Source organism: Staurois parvus, unplaced genomic scaffold, assembly GCF_062004578.1.
Source record: "Staurois parvus isolate SC_StPar_1 unplaced genomic scaffold, SC_StPar_1.0 ptg000401l, whole genome shotgun sequence".
NCBI classification, from domain to species: domain Eukaryota; kingdom Metazoa; phylum Chordata; class Amphibia; order Anura; family Ranidae; genus Staurois; species Staurois parvus.
Window position 1 is genome coordinate 4,359,126 of NW_028318197.1, and position 21,430 is coordinate 4,380,555.

Consider the following 21,430-nt stretch of genomic DNA (forward strand, 5'->3'; position numbering starts at 1 on the left):
CTGGAGTGGTAGTTATCAGGGATACTGACTAGTGAGAGTATGCTAAAAAAAAAGTTAAAATTGTAAAACTTTTTTTACATACTACCATCAAAGTATATCAGTGTAACCATAGTGACACTGTACTACTTTGGGGGGTGATCAGATTTTTATTTTTTTTACACTGTTATAGCTTATAACAGTAATAATCACTGTTAAAAGCTATAGTCATGAATGGCTTTCATTCATGACAGCTTGCTTACTATTGTGATGCTGTGATTGGCTACAGCTAATCACATGGTACAGGGTGCCAGGTACCATGTGATAAATGTTGGGCAATAACAGCATTACAATAGCCATTCGTGACAGTTTTGCTTACATGTAATCACTTTGATTGATCATAGCAATCACGTTACCCCAGCCACTTACAGCAGCCAGGTATCAGGCATTGTGATCTGCTGTGTCCATCAGGGTATTGTGCACAGCATGTCCCAGGGGGGCAAGCCAGTGGACATGTGCTAAGTGACGTACCAGTACATTGCTTAGCCTGTAACTTCTGCTCACCCGCAGTAAATCTACTCTGGGCAGGTGTGTGACAAATGCGGTGCCAGACCCATACCCTTCTCATCAAATCATGAGAAAGGACTGCTCAAGCTCACACCACGCTATCACTTATGTAACAATACCACTATTAGCTGCATCCTGCACAAAGATTTTCCAGCTTGCAGGACCATAATCTAGGTGCCAGCAGCCTGAGAGCGATTGTCACTAGATTAAGTTGAGAAAGCGGAAACTCACAATCTTAGCAAGAACAAATCTAAAAAATAAACATCTGTACAAATACTGTCACCACAAACAGGGATATTCAGAGATTTGTCATATACAGTAGCACTCTTCAAGAGTCAGGGATTCTTTAGTTGGCATTAAAAGCTTTAGTGACAGTTTTAACACTTTTCAAAATAGAGTTTAAAAATGAAATGGTCAAAATGGTGCAAATAAAATATTTACAGAAAAAGGTGTTACAAAGAAATAAAGAAAGAATAAAGCAACAGAGAAATAAAAAAGTGTTGAAAATGAAGAATACTTGCAAAGTCCTTGGGTTTACAGTCCAATTCATCAAGCAAAAGTGGCTCTCTCAAGTCTAGTTCAGTGTTTCTTGGTTGACGTTCAAAAAAGAGCTCACAAACTGCTTGCACTCTTTTTATCTGACATCAAGGGGGGTGTTGACAGAGACCATCTGACCAGTTACCCAGTTTAAGGGGTGGTGGCTGGGAGGTCACCACGTTTATGACTGTATCATAGCCCTCCTTTACATACAGTTTTTTACTAATATTAATATCTTCCACTATGTACAGGTTGCATTCTCTAAACTGGTAGATTATTGTTTAGTACTATATTTCGTGTCTAGGGATACCAAACACCGAGTATTTCAGATGGGTCTGTCACCCAGGAGGTAGGAGACTGCTATCTCCCCTTTCATATGTGCTAGCTTATTCATGTATGACCTTTTGTCGTTATGATATTCCCCATTCAAATATTTACTTAATATCAACGTGTCCTGTTTTATTTTATGAATTGTGTGTGGATTTTGTTAAGTTGTGACTTGGGCAGAGGTCTCAGAGAGGTCGTCCCACACATGACTGATTTCTGGGTAGACATTTTATGGCATGCTATGTGTTCTTAGTGCTTCAATTGTCCTGCAAACGATAAGTGACAGAACGGAAAGGATTTTTTCATAGTTTTACGATAGGTCAGAGGGAGGTGTGTGCTGGTGTTTGCTGTCCTTAAGTTGCGATAACAGGCACTTTTGAAATGTGTCAAAAGTGAAAGGCTATGAATTCCGCGGATTGAAGGAGGAGGGAGGGGGTAAGATCACTGGGCTATATGAGACCTGAACAAGACTGGTGTCGCCTACAGCTTTCATGAGCCCAATGAGCACAACCATTCAAGGGTGACAAGTGGTAAAAGTAATTTTAAAGCTTTAGTTCTTTTTTTAACTATTAAAATAACAAACATGTTCTACTTACCTGCACTGTGCAATGGTTTTGCACAAAGCAGCCCTGATCCTCTTCTTCTGGAGTTCCTTGCTGGCACTCCGGGCTCCACGCCCTCCTCAATGAGTACCCACAATTGGAAGCTGCTTCCTATAGGGGCATTTATGCATGCTTGATCCCAAGCCGATGGATTGACTTCAGTACAACCAGCCTGCCCTTAGACTTATCGAATCTCAGTTGGTTCAGCTTAAAGTGAACCAGTGCTTTGCCCATGTTGGTTTATTTTAGACATACTTACAACCAATTTGCTCCCAATGCTCTTTTTTTGGCTGCCAGGAATGAGAAGATGATGCTCTGTGTAAGCTTCAAGTCACAAACTGGAGCCTACACAGGACTGAGGATTCTCACCCCACCCCCACTTGACAGGTGCCTGAAAGGACAAAACAAATGAACAGCACCGCTGTCACATAAAAGGAAAGGGTGGGAGTCACATGGTCACCTGTATGCAGAAGCAGCAAAGATAAAGAGGAATAGATGCTGGTGATAACAACATTAAAGTGGGTTTCCCTTTAAACATCCAGCTGTTCATTTTTTAGGCTGTGTATTTTAATTAACCACACTCATTAGATCTTTCTAAATTATTGTTACCATAGGATTTGCCTGTCATTTTAAAATATTATGCTGCTTCATGACTTGGTAAATAAAGTTATACCCAAGAGGAACCTGATGAGACTCCAGATTGATTTGAAAATAATTCAATCCCTTCCATGGAAATCATTGTCTTTAAACAAATTACAAGAACAGCATTAATCCTTGTTATTTTTGCTGTAATAATGTTCCCACCAGTACACAGAATGCCTCATCAATATTTGGTAAAATGAGGCCACAGAGAGTAAAGACAGCATACCTTAACAAGATGCTCTAACTCCAAACTGGACAGGGAAATTTAATTTCTGCATTACTCTACATTACTCAACTCTGTAACAATTGAAAGCTAAAAGGATGAGCTTGACAAAAGACAACACAAAATGCTGAACAGTTGTTTTCAGTGCCAGAAAACAGATGCTATTGCATTTGGTGCAGGATTTGGCACCCAAGGTAAAAGGTTAGTCCAACAATTAAAGGGTTAAGAAAAGGCGTTAGTTTGAGTTTAGGGTTAAGATTTATGTTACATTTTGTCAGGATTTCCCTGCATCTTTTGCTGAAGAGTGAATTTCAAGTTTTGAGACAGACGGGGAACGATTAGCTTCAACCCTTCTGTGCAAGCACCAAACTACATCATCCTTGGTCTACCTTCTAAATCCCAGATGAAGAGAACACTAGCACTGCTGCTTACACAAAGGTGGCATCATGGTTATGGAGAAGCAGGCTCTAGTCATCCAGCAGTAAAGTTTCACTTCAAACCAAAGAATCTGCCTCACTTAAAACACTAAACTATTACTTAACTAACTCAATGTTAGTATATTATTTGTAATAATTCTACTAATTTTTTTTTTGCAGGTAGGAAGGAACACCCCTTTGCAAAGGAATATGAGTTTGAAGGTAAGTTAAAAGGTGTTTACTGAAAATAACAAGTACATCAAGCAAACATGCTTTGGGGGAAAGGACTCTTCTTCAGGGATGTTGCTGCATGCTATTAGATAGGAAATGATGCCAAGCTGGATATATATTTGCAAGGTATCTGAGTGACACTTGTAGTTGCAGAGACAGCAATGAGTAGGATGATTGGTGCCAAAGGTTTAAAAGTACTCTTCTTTCTTCCTACTTTTCCAAGTTTATCTGTGGAAACGACCATAAGGCCATACCAAAAAGGCAGCAGCCCAAGCCCCAAGAGGGTTCACCCCCATTATCCAATTCTAGGCACAACCAACTGGAGGTACTTCTTCCTACATGCCCACATAAACACCAACCCACAACCAGTGACTGACCTAGTCAGTATAGACCGGTCTCCAGCACAAATGAGATTAAGTTTAACTTTAGGAACAATCAGGGGCGTGTTTTATGTTAGTGCAGGGCTACTTTTGAACAGTAGGGAGGAGAACATAAAGAGACACCGTGTCTATTGGCCTAATTGAATCTGTGTAAAGCCCGCATGACCTTTTTTTTGTTACCAATGCAACAAAACCCAAAGCTTCTTTCTCAGTCACAGCTGTCATCAAAATACTAGGCGTTGGCTGATGTCAGAGTTTAGAGAGCGGTGACATCATCTCCCCTATCATGTGACAGCACTAAAGCCTAGCCACTAGCAGCGGATTTATAAATATGTTTCATAATCTTTAACATTATTCCTTTTCTTCACTGGTCTGTTGTGTGGCAAAGTTGTTACAGTATCCCATGTTGTACAGATTGTTTTCTCTCTAAAATATCTATAAAATAAAAGCCCAAATGTGTGTTGTTTTTATCTGCTACCATGTCAGCAGTCCATTGAAATGAACCCAATCCTTGCTACCTGGAAAGCAAGCTTTCTCTAACACTGATGCAACAGAATCCATAAATCAAAATGCTGACAATACATGTGCTGCACAAGGCTTTCCATCAATCAAAAGACCAAATCAAACACTACTGCTTGGTTATTCATTGAAATGATTCATTTTAACACAGATTTGATGATAAAACTGTGATTTATGACTAATGCATGATTCTCATAGTAGGAAGCATGCAGTAATAGTTGAAATAATGCCAAGCCATTAAAAGTCTAAGAGGGCCAATTAACTGTGCATGAAAAAAGTTTGCTTAACTGCATCCTAATGCGGGCAACATGCCATCAGCTGTGAAAACGAAATAAAGTCTAGATAGGGGGGAAAAAAAAGTTTCCTACCCTGGCAAAGTCCTTGTGGAAGCTCCTGTTTTTCAGCTGGTGTACACAAAAGGAAATCTATCTCCCTTGGCACACAGACATCATGAATAGTGCATGATGATCCTGGCATGGGTTAGGAATAATCAAAGCATCCTTTGAGGAACAGCTGAAAAAGGAGATTGTAGGGCCAATCGCTTGTTGGAAAAAGCCATGCGAGTAGAACTCATTCACACTTCCTAATGTCCATTTTAAAAGGCAACAAAAACATTTTGCAAATTACATCTTGTATGTAAAAAGCATGATAGTGGAGGGGGTGAGCAGATACATGGATGTTTAACATATAACCATGTACAAAGTTGTATGATACAATACATATTTCCACTAACAAAAAAAAAAAGTCACAATTGGGCTTTCCCAAGAATCTGAAGTTTTATTATAGACCTTAACCACTCGCCGACCGTATCGTTTACATGTGCGGTGGCAAGGTGGCTCTACTGCGCTGGATCACGTACCTAGTATGTGATCCAGATCTTCCAGGTAAGGGGCGTGCGCATGACCGCCGCCTTGGCTGTGCTGTGATTAGACACAGCACAAGCCAATCAGCGGGTTCCGGCCAATGATTGATGGCTGGGACCTGGTGATCGGCAAAGAGGCTGACAGGACAGAGCTCTGTGTAAGTAAACAATACAGAGCTCTGCCCTGTTAGTGGGGATGTGCAGATTTTTGTTTCCCTGCAAACTAGGGAATAAAATCCAGCTCATCCCCTAGTAAAAGTACACACACAAAGCATTGTTAGGCATAAACTTAACCCTTTGATCGCCCCTTGATGTTAATCCCTTCCCAACCAGCGTCATTAGTACCGTGTCAGTGTATATTATTAGCACTGATCACTGTATTAGTGTCACTGGTTCCCACAAAGTGTCAATTAGTGTCAGATTGACCACCGTACTATTACAGTCCCACTGTAAGTCGCTGATCGCCACCATGCTAGTATATATATATATAAAAAAAAAAAAAAAATACCCAGTATATATCCCATTGTTTGTAGATGCTATAACGTTCACACAAACCGATCAATATAAACCCATTGGGATTTTGTTTATCAAAAATAAATAGAATACATTTCGGCCTAAATTTTGAAGAAATTTGATTTTTTAATTTTTTTTATTGGATATGTTTTATAGCAGAAAGTAAAAAATATTTTTTTTTTCCAAGTTTGTCATTTTTTTTCATTTACAGCTCAAAAAATAAGAACCCTAGTGACGATCAAACACCACCAAAAGAAAGCTCTATTTGTGTGAAAAAAATTGTATAAATTTCATATGGGTAAAGTTTTGCATGACTGCACAATTGTCAGTTAAGGTAACACAGTGCAGTATAGCAAAAAATCGAAGGTGGTAAAATCTTCCAGAATTCAAGTGGTTAAAATGTATTTCTATTTCTGCATCCAAATTTGGATTTGGAAAACACCTTCTTTATATCTGTTACATTTACATAGCACAACTTAAAAAATGATTAAAAAATTGTGGCTTACCTTTTTTAGATACTCTATGCTGGATCCCCAAAGAGAGGAAAAATCCTGCTTAGCTCTCTGTTAATGAGAGGGCCGAGCAGCCTTTTTTAAAAATCATAATTAACCTTGTTTGTACTGTGTAGGCAGATCAAATGTAACTAGATTGGAACACTGTGGTGTTGATTTACTAAAACTGGAGAGTGCAAAATCTGTTGCAGCTCTGCACAGAAACCAATCAGCTTCCAGTTCTTTTTTTCAAATTTTCAAAATCCAGTTGTCACAGGGACAGAAAGTGAGATGAAATCTTCTGAATAGGAGCACAGACAGCAAAACAAACATTAAAGGGGTTTTAACCCTTCCCCATGCTATCCAAAAAAATTAAAAAATGTTTTTTTCTGGCTGAAGTTACACTTAAAAAAAAATGTACCTGTTTCAATTTACATATAAATTCAACTTAAGAAGCAATCTTGTTCATAACCGGGGGGACTGCCTTTACTGAAATGCAGAAAAGGGGTTGGAAGTTATTGCTTTTAAAATACTGTAACATTTGTATTTCTTTTTATTTAATATCAAACATCTCAGCCATTTGCAAAAATCCTCCAGATTTTATTTTGTTCAACCAGGTTTATGTTAACAACTTCCATTTTCATGCATGTGGGAAACAAAGTTGATATAAAACATACAACAACGTTTAGCAATGTCCAAGTCTAGTTTGTGTCCAAATCAGGTAAAATGGTCTTTCTTAAGTGGTATCATTATACTGATTTGGCAGAATAGGCAGAAAGCACAATTGAGTATGGTCCATACTTTGTATTTACACTAACAAATAAAAAAAAAGTTTCATGGGCAATACTCAATTGTTCTATTTACAAGTGCTCTAATATGGCTGCGATTAACTCAAGCAAGTAGAATAGGCAGCAAAGGTCCAGAGCAGATAGTGCTAACCTAAACAAATGACTGATTTTTCTACCAAAGTCAAAAAAGATTTATGTGTGTTACAGGAGTTACTGTAGGTTACTGGCATTACACAAGGTACCTTAGGGTTGCCAATTGGTAAAGAGGCGATTTATAGGTTTTGATCATTTCAAAGATGACCTTCAGAAAGATATAAAAACACATTAATGTAGTCCTGTATTTGTTAATAAATTCTGTATTTTTGTAAATGCAACCAGTGCAAGTACCTGAATGTGACTTGCTATCAGCTTCATTTTATACTCTGCACAGCAGCACTCAGATTGTGAGAAGATGAGTTGGAACAAAGAGCCAATAAAGTGGGCCACAAGCAAATATGCAGAAAATGAAGAAGCATGATGTGCAGGTGTTAATGGATCCTAGTATAGCTCCATTTTAAACGTTTTTAAAAATGCCTTGAAATATAGGTCAGTTAACTGGTGTTTGCCCATTTAATTTGTGGCATTACTTAACAATTTTTTGTGAAACAACCAATATATAAAGTAGCTTCCACGAAACAAAACATACTAAAACGTTATGTAATTATTACACAGAACACTAAGATTAATAAAAATTTTGTATATTAACCGAAAAAAAAAAAATCAGATCTCCCTTGAACGAAACGAAATGTACTGTCTATTGTATGTACAATTGTTTTCTACTTGTAAAAGGGATCAGTTTAGTTAACCACATGCACACAAAACAAAACACACAGTTTTGGGTAAATGAGCTATCAGTACACTAAACAATGGTCATGCTTTTCCGCATATCTGTGGGTCTCATGAACCACTGAAAACAATATGGTACATGGGTGGTTAATATCTTAACAGTTGTTTACCAAGAAGTTGGAGTGATTCCAGAGCTCCTTTCAGTAATACATTTCCAAATCTCCATACTTGATACGATAGCAAGAATATCGATGAGAATACTTTAAAATGTAAAAGTCTTAGAAAAATGTCTTTAAAAAAAGCACTGCAATAGCCTAAATACTTGATCAGGAAAATACACTATTTTTAAATGTACAACATTGTTTTGTTGCATTCTTGCTTCTTTGAGGATTTCTACTCGTTAATGACTAAGCAACAGCAGTTTCCATGCTTTCAGCATGACTTCCCATAACAGCCCGTTTGTCCTCAAATGATTTCTTTTTAATGGCAAAAGACAATTCCTCCTGCTGCTCTGACTGAGCCACTAGAGGTTGGTGCCCAGCAGCTGGTGGGGAAACTTTCCTTGTATCACCAAGGCCAGCAACAAAAGACTTACATTAAAAATAATAAATGTATGGATAACAGAGAATTACAGGAACATGAATGTCCTCTTGGGGAGCCTGTTGACATACACGGTGGGAGAGAGCCAGAGTAGAACTTGCAGACTGGATTTGTCACCTGCATTTTGGTTGAAACCACTTTATTTTGGTTTGAATGAAAAGATGTTTTTTTTATTCTCTCTATAAGCGTCTGGCTGAGATTTTGCTCCACTTACTTGCTACCTTTTCTACTGTGCTTCTATCCTATTTTTCCTGACCTACATTTTTTTGATTATTAAGAAAGAAACAAAATTAACTTGGGTAGGAAAAAGCCTAATGAAAACCTAATAAAGTATTACATTGTTCCTGTTATACATGTGTATCAGTGAAAACCATGACTTACCATTAAAAACTTCAAAGTTTTTTTTTTTTTGCTTTAATTGAAATGGCCTGCCATGTTCAGAACTCTATTTAACTGCCACCAGGAGTTGAAAACAGGTATGTAGGTACTTGAGAGGATCTCCATTATGCAGATTGCGACATCAGAAAAAGTCAAGCTCTAGGCATCCTCCACAAACTACTGGTCAATAAAGTAACTACTTCCTCTAGGTGACTAATAGCAAAGTGTGAGAGGTGAGGGTGTAGATAAGGGCCAGAGTATGACTTTCTCAGAATAGAATACCATGGGTTTTGGAACTTCTGGTGAATTCAAGTAGTTAAACAAAAGTTCAGACATCTATAGGTACCTTCTTTGCTACTGGAACTGTTAAAAACGCATTGGCAGACTGTAGGTGAGTAATGTCCCTTGTGCTTGTTTTGTGTTGGTCAACTTAGGGTTTAAAAATACTACAGAGAGCTCCTGATATTTTCCACTCAATCCTCAGAAATTCATTATTACTCTGCTGCCTCATCATTCCTCGGCTTCTCCTGGCATGAAATGGCAAGGCACACAGGCAGGGCCACTGTTAGAAATCATGGGGCCCCATACAGCCAATCTGACAGGGCCTCCCACCCAAAAAAAATCAAAATGATATTTCCGTAAAATATACACAAAAATCATTTTTAGAGGAGACAAACACCACATACTTTGAAAAATTCCTGCTAAATCTAAAAAGATACAACTGTATTGAGGTAATAAATAAAGCTCTGTGTATATGAATAAGATCTTGGAGCTCATTCACATGGGTGCTGTGGCCTGTACAGTGTGAATCTGCAGTTTTTTTTATGTGACTGGAGATGTGTGTAGGCAGCCTATGTTACACTACACAGATGTATGAACACAGCCACAAGTCCTAATTTTGTGGTGTAGGTGTATGACTCCGAAACAGTCGCCTTTTCTTTTTTAACCGCTTCCTGACCGCCCTACAGCAGAACTACTGCTACAGGGCAGCAGGGCTGCGCAAAATCACATATATATACATGTGATTTTGCATTTCCAGTTAGGTGGTGCACGCACTCCGCCCTACCCACACCACCATCTGCAGCTACAGATGTCGATCACCAGCCCCTGGCGATCGCCAAGTATCATTGATAGGGGACAGACCATGGGGGATATGTTTTATAAAAAAAAGTCAAAAATATTATTATATATAAATATATATTATTTACATTTTTTTATACTAGTAATGGCGGCGATCAGCGAGTTATAGCGGGACTTCAAGACTGCGGCGGGTATTCTGAAACTGAGTGGGAACTAACGGCCACTGACATCCCCAGTGACACTAATACAATGATCAGTGCTAATAAAAAGCAGACACTGTACTAATGACACTGGGCTGGAAGGGGTTAATATCTGGGGCAATCAAAGGGTTAACTGTGTGCATTTCACATTGTGTGCTGTGTGAGTTTTACTAGGGAGATATGCTGTTTTGTACAAAGCAGAATGTCCATGCACACAGGAGAGACATCTGTGCTGTTTACACACAATTTTTTACATCTCAGCCCTACCGACGATCACTGTGTCTCGGCCAGGGGTCACCGAGTTCTGGCAGGGGATCGCCAAGTCGAGATTGAGATCCCAATCAGCCAATAGCGGTGCGGGTAGGGAGCATGCACGCCCCCTACCCAGAAATGCAAACCACGTATATATATATGTGATTTTGCACAGCCCTGCCACTCTGTAGCACTACTTTTGCTATAGGGCAGAGGGCAAGCGGTTAAAGTAGAACTATAGGCAAAAAATGTTTTTTCTATTTTGGATAGAATAATGGGGTTATAACCCATATCAGGTTTTTTTTTCACCATCTCTGTCCCATTGCGGAGATTTTCCTTCACTTCCTGTCCCATAGCCAAACAGGAAGTGAGAAGAAATCCCAGCACATTAAGGGAATCCCTTGGGGACCCCCAGGTCACCAGAATTAGTACCCCCATTGGAAGATTTCTCTGGGGACAACCCAAAATTTGGGATTTTCTTTTACTTTCACTTTGAATGATAATGGAAAACAGGACAAACAGAGAGTGAATCTCTTTAATGGGAGCACATACAGAGATACAAACTGACAGATGTTCTAATCTATTTACACTCTTTCCAAAACTGAAAAAAAAAAGTTTTGCCATTAGTTATACTTTAAAGTCTATGGGAAGCGTTTTTGAATTGAAGATAATGCGAGGTGTTTTTCCATTGAAGTCTATGGGAGGCGATTTTGCATTGAAGTCTATGAGAGGTGATTTTGCATTGAAGTCTATCAAAGGCGATTTTGCATTGAAGTCTATCGAAAGCAATTTTGCATTGAAGTCTATAGGAAGTGATTTTGCATTGAAGTCTAGGGGAGGCAAGATCTTGCTTTGAAGTCAAAGGGATAGGATTTTGCATTGAAGTCAATGACACGTGATTTTGCATTGAAGTCTATCGACAGCGATTTTGCATTGCAATCTACAGGAGGCGATTTAACATTGAAGTCTAGGGGAGGCAAGATCTTACTGTGAAGTCAATGCCACGTGATTTTGCATTGAAGTCAATGGCACATGATTTTGCATTGAAGTCAATGGCAAGTGATTTTGCATTGAAGTCAATGACAAGTGATTTTGCATTGAAGTCAATGGCAAGTGATTTTGCATTGAAGTCAATAGCATGTGATTTTGCATTGAAGTCAATTGCCTGCAGCAGGGCTAAATGTAAGAAAAAAACAACACCTGTCCGGCGCCTGAAACTGCATGTCTCAGGCATCGGGCGATATGATTTGCACATTCCTGATGACTGGAAGAGTGGGGGAAAACTGTGGGATAAAACGTTCTATGTGAACAGATTTGGAATGGATGAACTGGACCCATACACTATGCTATTCCACTGAAAAAATACAATACCTGTATGGGGAGAACAATGTTAGGTACATGGCGAATATATTCCAGGGTGACAATCTGGAATCTATCATTATGCATGTACAGGCATACCTCAGTTTACGAACACCTTGGTTAACGTAATGTTCAGTTTACAAATGAAAATCCATTGAAAATAGTGCCTCGGTTTAGGAATTGTTCTCGCAATGCGAATGGATTAATTTGTTTTCAATGCATTTACAATTTTTTTTTAATCATGTCCCTGAACAGTATTTATGCCTTTAAAGTGCACTTTATAAAGAGTTTTGAACAGATAAAAGACTATTTTTTGTCTGACCTCCAGAATGGATTAATTGGTTTTCAATGCATTCCTATGGGAAACCACGTTTCGGTTTACAAATTTTTGACAATATGAAAAGACCCGCAGAACGCATTAAATTCGTAAACCGAGGTACGCCTGTATGTTTGTTACTGACAGCACCGTATCACTGGATCTATGCTGCCCTTGGTTATGGCCTATGTCAGTTCTGAAGAAATCCAACCCCATTTACAGTAATGCCTGCATACACGTAAAGGAAATTTGAGGTTATATGTACACACTGAAAGCAGATTATAAATGATCAAGTTGAACTCTATAGGAAATGCTCTCAAGAGGAATCCTTACCACTGCCTGGAATCCAGATTTTTAAGCTCTCGTAATAACTTTGAGTTTTTCTTCAACAGATGGAAATTTTTTCTGCAGAAAGAAAAGTGGTTAGGCTTTAGCTTTTACATAAAAATGTGTTTTCTATTGCTAAACCAAAGGCAAATATCAGTATAAAGCTGAAATCAACAGAAATACACTTTAATACAATTGAACTACTAATAGAAACACCAAACAAAAGGACACTGGGACTTTTCAGGTTCTTCTCATTGACAGGTAATATATAAAAATGGGTATGGTATTGCACAGAGTGGCCCCAAACCGCCTCTCCTGGGGTCTCCCACCAGCGCTCTCTGCTCCTCGTCTTCAGTGTCTGCCCCCTTAAGTAAACTGGTTGCTATGGGGGGCGATGTACGGGCTCGCTCCAGAGCCAGTCTGTGTGCATCCATAGACACACACTGCACGCAGCATACAGGCTCCCGCAGCTGCCCCATGTGAATACAGGGAGAGAGCCGCTACAGAGAGACACAGCACTGGATCGTGTAAGGACTCAGATACTGTAAGTATTTGAGGGGAGAGAGGGTGATAGTGCTACTGGGACATTTTTTACTTTAATGCAGGGAATGCATTAGGGTAAAAAAATGTGAGGACTTTAGAACCATTTTAGAATTATGACAAAAGTTAAAAGAAAAAAACATACAATACAGCAATGAGAAATTGTGAATTCACCAGGGGAACACCCTAAAATCAGTATATGTCCTATTTTGACATATATAGATATTGCTGAGTTAGTGGGGATTCTTTGGGGGTGCTCCTCTGTGGAAATTAATTATTATTAAGTACCGTCTACAACAGTATATGCCATTATTTTTTTTATAGAAAAGCCCCCATTTAACCTATTCATGACAGACGTCTTAATGCCTGAACACAGTTTTGCCACTTTGACATGTGTTTGTAAAACTATACATATTATCGCAACTAACTAGTGTATCCAGGTGGATTATACCTTATTTTTTCAGGAAAAATTGGGCTTTCATTTGGTGATAAATGGTAATAGCCATCTCCTGATTTTTTTTAATTATCAAAAGAATACCGACACATAATACAAGAAAAATATCATGTTTTAAAATGTAGCTGTATATTTCATGCTACTAGTATAACTTACTGCCAAATAATAACCCAAAATAAATTCTCCTGCTCCTAATGATAGCAGCGATGCCGCAGCTTTTTTTATCCTACCTTGACATCATTGACACTAATTTACAGAATTTTTTTTAATCTTACCTAAAATGCGCTGACCTTAACCATGACCCTAACCCTAAAACTGACCTAGATCAAACCCCGATCTTGCTAGGTTTTCTTTATTATTTACATTATTTTTCTTTTTTTACACACACTTTTGTTTACCATTTTCTCTTCTAGAAAAGAGAAAAACATACAATGCATCTTTTTCTCGATTCAAGAGGAAAAACACAGGGGTGAACTGTACAGTGACTGATCTCTTTTTTTCTTTTGAACTTGAGGTGGGTGCGCAAAAACAAAACACCTGTAAATGAATAAAAAGTGCATATAAACACACATAAAAAAGTGCACTTCGGGTTTGTCTCTGGTCCACCTCCTAAAGTAGTAGGACCCCTCTCTGACCCCCTGGGGTGCTCCTGACAAGGGAAAGGCACACTCAGGTCCACTTAGCCAAAAGGCCTGGCAGACCCCTCACCTCAAGGTCAGCTGAAGCTGACCGCTGAGTACTAGGTGAGGGGTTCTCCCATGGAAATACCCCCAAGACAGGGAAGGAAGTGTAAGGTTTCTGTGGTAGGGAGTCCTTGTAGAATTCCCCAGGGCACAGAGTCTAAGCCCCAGCCTGCTTCTACACCCTGATGGCGGGGACAGACTTGCAGCAAGCTGGAACCAGGTCGCAGCCCCCAGGTTCGCCCAGCTGACGATAAGGAGCCCACTCTGGTATGCAGAGCATAGATGGCAGAATGCAGAAGAGGATCTGGGAAATGAGCTGAGGTCAGGACAGGCTGCAGCCAAGCAAATCAGTAGATAAAGCCAGAGTCTCTACATTGGAAGTCAACCACTGAAATCATATAATAATAATAATAAGCAAACCGGAGCACAGAGAACTGGGAAGGTGGTCAGGCAACGTGGGATGTATTCAGCATGTCTTATATAGGGAAGTAAACTAGGAAGAGGGCTAGGGAGTGATAGAAGGGAAATGATACGTGATAACAGAAGCCAAAAACACTTGTGAATAGAATCACAGGTCTAGCAGAAGCACTGCAGCAAGAAGGTAAGAATTTCCCAGGCAGGAAACTGCAAGCTAAACTGTAACATGAAGGACCCTCATGGCCAAACATCCTCCCCTTAGACTTTAGGGAAGGGCCAAAGATCCACAACCTCCATTCTGAGTGAAAAGTGAACACAAACATAAGTGCAAGTGAAGCACACGTGGAGAGCAATTAAATATGCAAAAAAATGCCAGTGCAGGTGCATTGACTAGTTCTTCTGGCCTAGTAACAAAAACTGCCCCAGTCTCAGCCAAAAGGCTTAGCCCATGAGGCATAGTGCATAAAAAAAGTGGTGTGCTTGTTGTCACAGTGGGGTCCCAAATCCATAGGGCATCACTTCCAGGGGACACTTGACTCTGCAGGCTCTCTGCCTTTCCAACCCCTGATCAGACAAGGTAACACTGTCTTACCGTCAGCCCTCGGGTTCCTCCACTAGAGAATTACTCCCGTGCAACACCCAGTGAGCGCTCTGGTTTATGTTCCTCACAGGAAGCTCCCACAAAGCCCCTATTGTACAAGCAGTAGCACTATACAAACAGCCATCCTATCAACATAGACAGGACGAACTGTGGAGAGCACCCTGCTGGACACAGTTAGGAACAGATACTACATTTGATCTTAGCCAAAAGGCCAAGAAGTGCTATAATAGCCAATCAAAGGTTATCAGAGAGATTAGGTGATCGGGAACCAGGCCCCCCTTTTCCCGACCGTTAGCTTGAGACCTGGGGCTCTCAGTGGGAGGCCAGTCTCTGTGCAGGGAGTGCAATCTGTTCTCAACACAAACACAGGTACGCATATATGAGGCCCCACGGATAAAGACCCACTTCCATGAGGCCGTATATACACTATATTGCCAAAAGTATTGGAACTCCTGCCTTTACACACATGAACTTTAATGCTATCCCAGTCTTAGCTCGTAGGGCTTAATATTGAGTTGGTCCACCCTTTGCAGCTATAACAGCTTCACTTCTTCTGGGAAGGCTGTCCATAAGGTTTAGGAGTGTATCTGTGGGAATGTTTAACCATTCTTTTAGAAGTGCATTTGTGAGGTCAGGCACTGATTTTGGACGAGGAGGCCTGGCTCGCAGCCTCCGCTCTAATTAATTCCAAAGATGTTCTATTGGGTTGAGGTCAGCACTCTGTGCAGGCCAGTCAAGTTCCTCCACCCCAAACTCACTCATCCATGTCTTTATGGACCTTGCTTTATGTACTGGTAAGCAATCATGTTGGAACAGGAAGGGGCCATCTCCAAACTGTTCCCACAAAAAATTGTCCACAGTGTCTTGGTATGCTGACACCTTAAGAGTTCCTTTCACTGGAACGAAGGGGCCAAGCCCAACCCCTAAAAAATATCCCCACATCATAATCCTCACTCCACCAAACTTTACACTTGGCACAATGCAAGATCAAACACAGCAAAATTTTCCTTTTTTTTTTTTATATTAATATACAGTTGTGTTCAAAATAATAGCAGTGTGTTGAAAAAAGTGAATAAAGCTCAAAATCCTTCTAATAGCTTTTATTTCCATACACACAAATGCATTGGGAACACTACACATTCTATTCCAAATCAAAACATGAAGAAAAATATATCAAATTTGTGTTGTTCCTCTAAAAAAATTTAAGAAAATTGAATATTAGACTGTTCAAAAAAATAGCAGTGTTTGTATTCTTCTTTACAAACTCAAACATTCACTATATAAACTGAAAAATGTTTGAAGATTTTGCTTTCCTTTGAATCACTTAATTAATATTTAGTTGTATAAGCACTGTTTCTGAGAACTGCTGTACATCTGTGTTGCATGGAGTCAACCAACTTCTGACACCTGTGAATAGGTATTCCAGCCCAGGATGATTGGACTACAATCCACAGTTCTTCTCCATTTCTTGGTTTTGCCTCAGAAACTGCATTTTTGATGTCACCCCACAAGTTATCTATTGGATTAAGATCCGGGGATTGAGCTGGCCACTCCATAACGTCAATCTTGTTGGTCTGGAACCAAGATGTTGCACTTTTACTGGTGTGTTTGGGGTCGTTGTCTTGTTGGAACACCCATTTCAAGGGCATTTCCTCTTCAGCATAAGGCAGCATGACCTCTTTAAGTATTCTGATGTATTCAAACTGATCCATGATCCCTGGTATGCGATAAATAGGCCCAACACCGTAGTATGAGAAACATCCCCATATCATGATGCTTGCGCAACCATGCTTCACTGTCTTCACAGTATACTGTGGCTTGAATTCAGTGTTTGGGGGTCGTCTGACAAACTGTCTCCGGCCACTAGACCCAAAAAGAACAATCTTACTTTCATCAGTCCACAAAATGTTGCGCCATTTCTCTTTAGGCCAGTCAATGTGCTCTTTGGCAAATTGTAACCAATTCAGCATGTCTTTTTTTCAACAGTGGGACTTTGCGGGGGCTTCTTGCAGATAGCTTGGCTTCACATAGGCGTCTTCTAATTGTAACAGTACTCACAGGTAACTTTAGACCTTCTTTGATCTTCCTGGAGCTGATTGTTGGCTGAGTCCTTGCCATTTTGGCTATTCTTCTATCCATTTGAATGGTAGTTTTTCGCTTTCTTTCACGTCTTTCAGGTTTTGGTTGCCATTTTAAAGCATTTGCGATCATTTTAGCTGAGCAGCCTATCATTTTCTGCACTTCTTTATATGTTTTCCCCTCTCCAATCAACTTTTTAATCAAGGTATGCTGTTCTTCTGAACAATGTCTGGAACGACCCATTTTCCTCAGAATTTCAGAGAGAAATGCACTGTAACCAGCATGTACAACATTTGCTGCCTTCCTTCCTTAAATAAGGGCAATAATTGCCACCTGTTTTTCAAAGAATGAATGACCTCACTAATAGAACTCCACACTGCTATTATTTTGAACATGCCCCTTTCAATTAGTGATTCAATTACACAGAATCAGCAGCATGCATGTCATGACTGTTGGATTTCTATTACTCTATTACACCTGCTAGTAAATTAGTTACCATGTAGAAATATAATTTCTACCAAAAACAGTGATTGATCAGGTTAGTGATGTCTGACTGCTATTATTTTGAACACAACTGTATATATATTTTTTTACACTTTCTTCCCAAGCAAGGACAAAGATATCTTTTCCTCCATTCAATAGGAGTAAGAAACACAGGGATGGCCTGTACAGTGACTGACAGTGACACTTTTTTCTTCTGTAGTGAGCACACTCGAAATTTAACATCAGGAGCAAATAAAAGTTAACACAGAAAAGTGAAGCACACAAAATAGTGCACAGGGTATACACATAGTCATCCTCTGAAGGGGACCCCAGCCCTGATCCTCCAGAAAGAAAGACTCCTGACAGGGACTGGGGTACTCATGATCCACCCAGCCGAAACCGGGCAGAACCTTTTCTTCAGGAGTCCTGTTGAAGCAAGACCTACCCTAGTATTCCAAGCACTAGGTGGGTATCCCACGGAAGGGAGACCGCATAGGAGGGGAATAGCCTGACCAAAAGGCCACATGCCCCCCCCCCAGCACTTTCAGGGCAAATCTGGAATTACACCCTGCTAGTTGGGATGAGTGGCTGCAGAAGAAGGACAGACCAAAGCTCTCCACACAGGCACAGCGTGTTGCAGGGGATCTCCTGGAAAACATCACATGCGGGTGGAGCAGTGGGAGAGGCTACGTGTTGCGCAGGACCTCCTTCTTTGTCAAGCTTTGTCCTTCAACTTCAGCTATTCCTGCATCTGACAACACTGCTATCCAGGAATACAAGGGTGGACACAGAGAAACGCTCATGCTGGGGAGTGTTGAGTACATGCCTTTTCTATTTTAATTTTGTGAGTGGCCATTTTGCATTTGATTTTAAGATTAAAGCTTTTAACTCTACTGCACTTAGTGTGCACTCTTCTTGTTTCTATGTCACTTGTATATTCCTCAAGTTTGTGAGGAGCAGAAACAAAGGCATCAAGAGGTGTTCAATTACTCTTGATGATTCTAATGCCTGGATTATGGATTTGTGGTTATATCCACCTGTGGACATGAATGGTTTCTGCTGATGGGCTTTATCTGATGGAATTGTCTTTGCTTACTTTCCAAAAACTCTGCTATTTACATTTTTATAGTATTAAGTATTTTGGGTGTGCTAAAAATGTTTTTGGTATTATTTTTATTGCTGGTCCATAGGTAGCTTTGAAATGCCTTCAAAATCACTAGTTAGAGGTCTGAACACAGTACACAACAACTCTAGACTCTTCCACATACCTTCTCTCCCATGAATTCATCCCTAGATCATTCAGAAGAAGCCTACAGAAATGAAATGGTGCCTGAGGCTCAGCTGTACTGGGTTCCTCTTGGCATGAGACCCTGATGCTGGGGTCACAGTTACACCTCTGAATGTGCTCAGCCTCACTGGAACTCTGTCTTGTGATTGCCTCAATGATCTCCTCTTCCTGTTCACGGCTCATTCCAACAGGAGGTAAAGCAGGTTCATTCAGCTTCAGCTCCGTATGTTGTAGGCACTCTGGACTTATGGTGCCAAGTCTTTCCAAAAGTAAATCAAGAGCATCCACTCCTTCTCCTTCCACTGGATCTGACCGTGACAAGCTCTGATATTCAGAGACCTGATGTGCTGTCTTCAGTTTTCTCTCTTTTAAAAAAATAGCAGGACATTCTAGTGGTCCATACATGATTCCACCATCCCAAGAGTATTTCCCTGAGATATCTCGGACAATTATCCGTACATCACCGGGTACTCCTGCTGAGTCTCTTCCAACAGAATTTTCTGCAGGGATTTGCAGATATGAAATAAGAGCACTATCGTTGAATACAAAAAGCTGCAAGTTGGGACTTCGGAACACATCATTTGACAACTCTGATGCCTCCACATAAGGGTTATCCTGATTCTCGTTAATCAAGCTGTGTAAAATGGCAGGGCCACCACTGAGTGGATAGTGTCCTAAGTGATTCACAAGCTGTGTCATGACCATACGAGCTGTCAGAGGGATGAGCTCCATATTTCTTCTCTTCTTTTCTGAAATAGAAACACAAAAATACAGCATAATTTAGTGTTTAAAAGGTACATTCCAGGTATAACAAAATTTGAGTATTACAAGGCATAAAGGGAACATGTATGCCTACTCAGGGATTCAGTATTTCATTCAGGCATTACTGTAGGCAAGAAATTCATGCTACCTGCTTTTAATCTGGAGAACTGGGGAACCCCTTTTAAGTACATGTTTAAAATGAAGTATAGTTATTCCTGAACACACCCAACGCATAAATGTTCACATTAATTTATTAGTTTATATCTACTAGTTGACAGTGGATACAGTCTATATCAGATATTAAAATAAACATAATAATACCAAATGATTAAATAAACTGTCACTGACGTATACAGAGTTTACCAACTAACATGATATTAAATTACTTTACTGAATAAGACAGACACCATTTAATAAGCATCACATATATTTATAAGATTAGCTGTAAAGCAAACTGCTGCTTTTAGCTCAGAAAACAACACTACAATATCACTTGCATGAACATTACTCTTTTGACAAAACTGTACCATTTTCATTAAATTTAATGACTTTTACAAGGTCATAGGCATTCTAAATGTTTAATGCAATTTCCTAGAACAACCTTAATACTTTTTTCCATGAATTTGGGGGAGCAAGCACTTTTTGTACTAAATTATTCTTTATTCATAGGAAATAGGGGAAGAAAATAGGGGAGAGAAATAGAACACAGAGAGAAAACAGTGAACGAGACCAAGAGTCACCATGCATGTTACAATTAGGGATGAGCAGTCAGTTTGGTCCAAGGTTTGGTACAGGTTCAGACAAATCTGTTTGTTCAGGTGTTCCTCTGAACGTCAGACTTTTAGTTCATTTGGAGGGAGCTGAACGCCATATATAGCAGCATTTTTTCTAAAGCTAATATATATGACAGCTTCCTCTGCCAATGGTTGATAAGGAAGCAGCGAGTGCCGTACCCACCATCTCCTTAGCAACCAGTGGCATCACCCAGCCCATTCATTTGCTGTTGGGAATTTTTGTCTATGTAAACAAAAGGAAAGGGATAGCGTTGACATCACTTACCAAATATTGCCACATATTTACATTTACATTTTGCAACATGGACTGTAACTGTAACTCGCCAGGCATTGGTAATTGTGATTGATGTGGACCCCTTATTCATATAGAAGATGCCTCCAGCCTGCAGACCCCACAACCACGGAGACAGGCTGTAGAAAAGAGGCCCTTGTCCTGATCAACATGAGGACAAGGAGCTTTTAGAGGGGGGTTCTCTTGGTCCACCATGTTGAGGGCCTGTGCACTGGTATGGTTCAGAAGGAAGGGGATAGGACAGCATAGGATCAATAACAGAGAATGCTAGCCGTTATGTAGCTTTTTTTCTGATGCCACATGTGTGTGACATCTGTCTTATGTTTGTGACACAATGGATCTGTTAAAACATATTAAGGGGGTAAGGCATGTCCCTCCTGGTGCCCTACTCATGTCTGTAGATATTGGGGCCCTATACTAAAATAATCACCCACAAGCAGGGCATTGGGATGGTGAGAACCCTCCTTATGGAGCAGGAACAACCTGTTTGGCCATTTATTGAGTTAATTTTACAATTATTGTATTTTATTTTTATTCAAAGCCATTTTGTTTTTGCCAACCCCGAGTACCCCCAGGTGTGTGTACTATGGGCACATGTTGCGTACCCTCATATGCCAACCTGTACC

General features: G+C 40.0%; 1 protein-coding gene and 1 pseudogene across 4 annotated transcripts in view; both read right to left on the reverse strand.

The window, feature by feature from the left end:
- Positions 1–21,430, reverse strand: part of RALGAPA2 (Ral GTPase activating protein catalytic subunit alpha 2) — a 489,478-nt gene that overhangs the window by 181,771 nt on the left and 286,277 nt on the right. For all 4 annotated transcript variants that reach the window (XR_016314086.1, XM_089686528.1, XM_089686527.1 and 1 more), the window contains 2 exons: positions 18,937–19,705; positions 12,418–12,489 (listed from right to left, as the gene is read on the reverse strand). Coding sequence is in view for 3 of the 4 variants with exons in the window: in XM_089686528.1 (XP_089542654.1) it covers positions 12,418–12,489; positions 18,937–19,705 (841 nt within the window). In the remaining variant the exon portion in view is untranslated. The remainder of the gene's footprint in view (positions 1–12,417; positions 12,490–18,936; positions 19,706–21,430) is intronic.
- LOC149455290 (U2 spliceosomal RNA) lies at positions 15,204–15,329 on the reverse strand (annotated as a pseudogene).